This window comes from Urtica dioica, chromosome 7, assembly GCF_054948205.1.
Source record: "Urtica dioica subsp. dioica isolate 48M chromosome 7, U.dioica_male_clone48M_v1_H2, whole genome shotgun sequence".
Classification (NCBI taxonomy): Eukaryota; Viridiplantae; Streptophyta; class Magnoliopsida; order Rosales; family Urticaceae; genus Urtica; species Urtica dioica.
Window position 1 is genome coordinate 21923157 of NC_142762.1, and position 4497 is coordinate 21927653.

General features: G+C 30.7%; 1 protein-coding gene across 1 annotated transcript; it reads left to right on the forward strand.

The window, feature by feature from the left end:
- Positions 1-425: 425 nt before the first annotated feature.
- Positions 426-1676, forward strand: LOC149390403 (uncharacterized). Its single transcript, XM_089620720.1, has one exon. The coding sequence runs from the start codon at positions 808-810 to the stop codon at positions 1600-1602; it is 795 nt and encodes a 264-aa protein (XP_089476846.1). The 5' UTR covers positions 426-807; the 3' UTR covers positions 1603-1676.
- The last annotated feature ends 2821 nt before the right edge of the window (positions 1677-4497 follow it).

Consider the following 4497-nt stretch of genomic DNA (forward strand, 5'->3'; position numbering starts at 1 on the left):
TTCATATAAGTCATTGTTTGTACTATTGACTACTTTAGAGTGAATTCCTTTCCACTGGTTGTGAGCCCCCAGATGTAGGTGACGTTGCACCGAACTGGGTTACCATATTGTTTGTCATTTTTCTATATGCACCTTTTATTTCATTATCCAGATTATTCATCGTAACAAGTTGTTGGACACATTGTCACTACATTGTGTGCGATATCTTATTTCTCTCGTTATACAAAATTCCAGATGTTTTAACAGCCGATTTGACTGATATCTAATGGAGCACCCCCGGTTCAAAAAATAAAAAAGTTTAGAAATTACTATAAATAATATACAAATAAATTACCAGTAGGCAAATAGTAATATATAAATGATGATATACATACATATATATATATATGTATATATATATATATGTATATATAAAGAAAAGGTAGGAAAATGATTTCAATACGATTTTTTAGAAGGTCTAATATTTATTTTGAAAAAAAAAAATTGATAACTAACAAACACTATAAAAACTCCTACAAGTTCTCAAGCCCCAACAAACTCGAAGATCAACATTTGAACACGATGGAATTTTCCCTTTCCACATCCCGCCGAACAAAATAAAAGAAAAAAAAGAAAAAAAAATCTCACTGCCTTTGGAAATCAAAACTCACACACCAAATTATTCTCTAACCTAAAACCCCTTCCCAAAAAAAAAAAAAAAAAAAAAAAAAAAAAAAAAAAAAAAGTGGGAAACAAAGATATAGAATACCATAAATCAAAAGCGTTAATTCAACAATAAGATCGAGCGAAAAAGTGAAAGCAATAATAATGATCGCTTCAAAGACAAGTCCCACCCTGCAAAGCTCTAAAGCAGGTAATCAAATCCAGAAAGAAGAGGAGGCGTTAAGCGTGGATAAACTTCAACGACAGTTCTTGATTCTTCAACAAGACTGGGAAACTCTGAAAAAATATAATCCTAGAACAAGAAATTCCCATGAAACGTCTCAGGAGTCGATAGTCTCATGCTTGAGATCGTCGTTGTCGTCGACGAGCTGTGATGGAAAGCACTCGAACTTCATGCTCAAGACCCTGAATCTCGTTGACCAAAGCTCTCCGAGATACCTTATTTCTTCTCTTCAGTCCGACGACATAAGCGACAGCCATATCGAACGTCCCCGATTGTCGATAATGTTAGCTGATTCAGAGGCCAGAGCTATCGTGAGAGGCCGGAGAGAGGCCATTAAAACCGGCTCTTTGAAGGGTCGAAGAAGGCTTTTCGAGGGTTTCGGAGACAATCAAGAAACTCATGATGTGAGATCGGTTGTGTCGTTTGACGAGTCCGCTGGAGAAAACGATGAGTCTTTGGGGCCCGGAGAGATCGACGATGCCTCGGCTGCTTGTGTTCAAGAACATTCTTGTACGTCGGAGAGGCTTGAACAGAGTGATGAAATTTTGAAGGAGATAGAGAAAACGACAGGAATTGGATCAATGTACGATAACAAGGGTCTAAATCTCTGGTTTGCAGTAGTTGTCGTTTTTTGTGCTCTCTTAGCAATTTGCTTTCTTGGGAGTTTTGCTGTGTTTAACATTCGGGAAACCAATGTGATTTTGGTACCAACATGATCACTAGGCATGATTTCCATATCTCTTACCTGTGGTTTCTTAATTTGATTAATAAAGTTTTTATCTTTCCTTAATGGGTTTTCTGTGTTCTATTCTATAAGTGGTTCTTGAATTAATCTGTTTCCTTTTTTTTTTTTTTAATAATGTTTCCTTTTTTAAGGTTTAAAATTTTAAAATTATTTATTCTATACTATACACTTATATATAGCTGATTTGTTAATCACTCTTTAAATTATTAAATATGATAAAAAAAATGAGGATCGATATATCATGTCTGAATACAGTAAATTTATTTGGTAAAATCCTACATGCATAGATGGATTCAATATTGGTAACAAAATCTTATATCACACATTCTTGTTTGGTCAAGTAGCGTAAGAAATATGAGGATCGCTATATCATGTCTAAAGACGGTAAATTTATTTGGGAAAATCCTAAGCAATTATGCATAGATGGATATAATATTGGTGAACTAGTGTAGACTGATTATATAATTAAGAGAGAGCAAATTCAGGTTAATGATTATTAAGAAGCTAAAAATCAATACAAGCATCACTAGGAATTAGTATAGAAGGAATAAAGTTTAATTTCGGATTGTTAGTGAAATAATACAAAAAAGTATTGAAGATTTTTTTATTAACATATTCTACTTTTTCGATTACAAAAGCGAATAAAATAATTCTAATGATTTACATTTTTTTTTGTTGGATCTTGAATTATTATGTTTATAGTCTATGAAGTAATTATAGTGACTTGGATACTCAATATCGAATGTTTAGTAATTATTAAATCACATTTGTAGTGTGACTAATTACACATTACGTTTTCGCAACAGTTAAAAGAAAAAAAAAAAGTTTTTTATGAATATTATGTTAGCTAAATAAATTAAGGAATTACAAAACTACCGATTCTTAAGTGTAATATTTCAAATCCTTTAAAAAATAGTTGTTTGTCAAACAGTAAACAAGAATTTTCTTTCTAAATTAAATTGTAAATAGTAAATAAAATCTAAAACATTAAATAATGTTTTTTGAAAAAAAAATTAAACATCGAGAAAAATCAAGAAAATTAATGATTTACAACTTTATAAAAAGCTATTTTCGTAATAAAAGTTTTAAACATGTTATTTTTCGCGATAAATTACAAAAAAAAAAAAAAAAAAAACAACAACAACAACAACAACAATTTTTTTAAGAGTGGGCTCTAAGACCATTTCCAACCCACACCATATTAGTGCGGGAATGGATGATTTTAGTGTGAATTTTGCTCCAACCGACACTATTTTTGCATTAAAATAGTGGAAAAATAATTGTGTGGTGAATAGTGTATCACCAAATTTGATGTTACACTATTCACCCAGACCAATTTAGCGCAACACATTTTCATTTGAAAAATAGTCTCCCCAAAAAATATACCTTATAATTTTGATTTATTTTAATTATTTTATAAAAATAGATTACATATCACGAACTAAAAAAGAGTATATTACTAATAGTAACAAAATATATAATGTACAACATGAATTACACCACAATACATATTTAATAAAATACAAGGGTCTCGAATGTAATATTAAAGTTTACTTATGCAATACACTGTTTAACATATAAAACATGTGATTAATTTGTATAAATGTAATATTTAATATTATTATAGAGAGACTACTATAATATTTATAGGAATATTATTGACATAAAAATTATTAGAGGGGTTTATATGAAAATGGTAGGATGTAATAATGAAAAGTATTAAAAGATATATATATATATATATATATATATATATATATATATATATATATATTTTGTGAGGAAAATGGTGTTGTGGATATGAGATGAAAATTATTTTGGTGCAAAAGTTGCACCATTTTCGTGGAAAATTATATTATTTGGTGATGTGGGTTGGAGATGGTCTAAGGTTCTGGATGTTAAGAAAGATGATTCTATTAAAGCAATGTATAATGTATTAACAGACGCAAATCTTATAAATAGCCACCTCCATATATTAGACCACATCATTATTTACGGCTATTTACTTAAGATTTACCAAACGTTGACTATTTAGCAATGTAAAATGTTTTAGTTGAGTTTTTTCCTAATTGATTGTAAAGTTATTTTATATCAAGGTAGAGAAGATGTTTATATCCAAGTGTGAAGTATTTAGTCTATTTAGAACACTTTTTTTGGTTGGTGATTAGTCTAGTTTTGAATATCTTGATACGGAATCACATATGTAGAATACGATCTGAGAATATTTTTTATCATTAACTTGGTACATGATTGAAGAGAACCTTTTGTACAAAAAAATTTGTACACGACTTGGACATACATCGATAATATGTCCTTCGATAGTCAATACAAATGGATCAGATGATAATTGATCGTAATCCTAACGTAGTCCTACACTTCTATTTCTGGAGTTTGAACTATGATCGAGCTCTCTTGAAAGAGAGTTAATGTTTGCTCACTTTTGTAATACGAGTATGAAAAAAATGTTTCGATGGGGAATCAATGGCCCTTACGCTAAGACAAAAAATACTTTTGGATACGACAAAATCGAATCCAAAGGTCTAATATTCACATCTAATGGTCAAAATCGATGCAACATTGACTTTATCGCATCCAATAGTCCGCATCTGCTGACCTTGGATGCGACTTATCGCATCCGTAAATATTCCACCATATTCAATTCGGCGCGATATTAGACTGTTGGATACGACTTGTTGCATCCAATTCTCTTCCCGCCAAAATGCGGAAACTTTTTGGATGCGACTTGTTGCATCCAATCGTCTTTCCCGCGTTTTGGCCGGCATAGTATTAGATGCAACAAGGTATATTATATTTTTTAAAAAATATGTAATTAGTATTACAGATATCATTAATCAGAATAGAAATT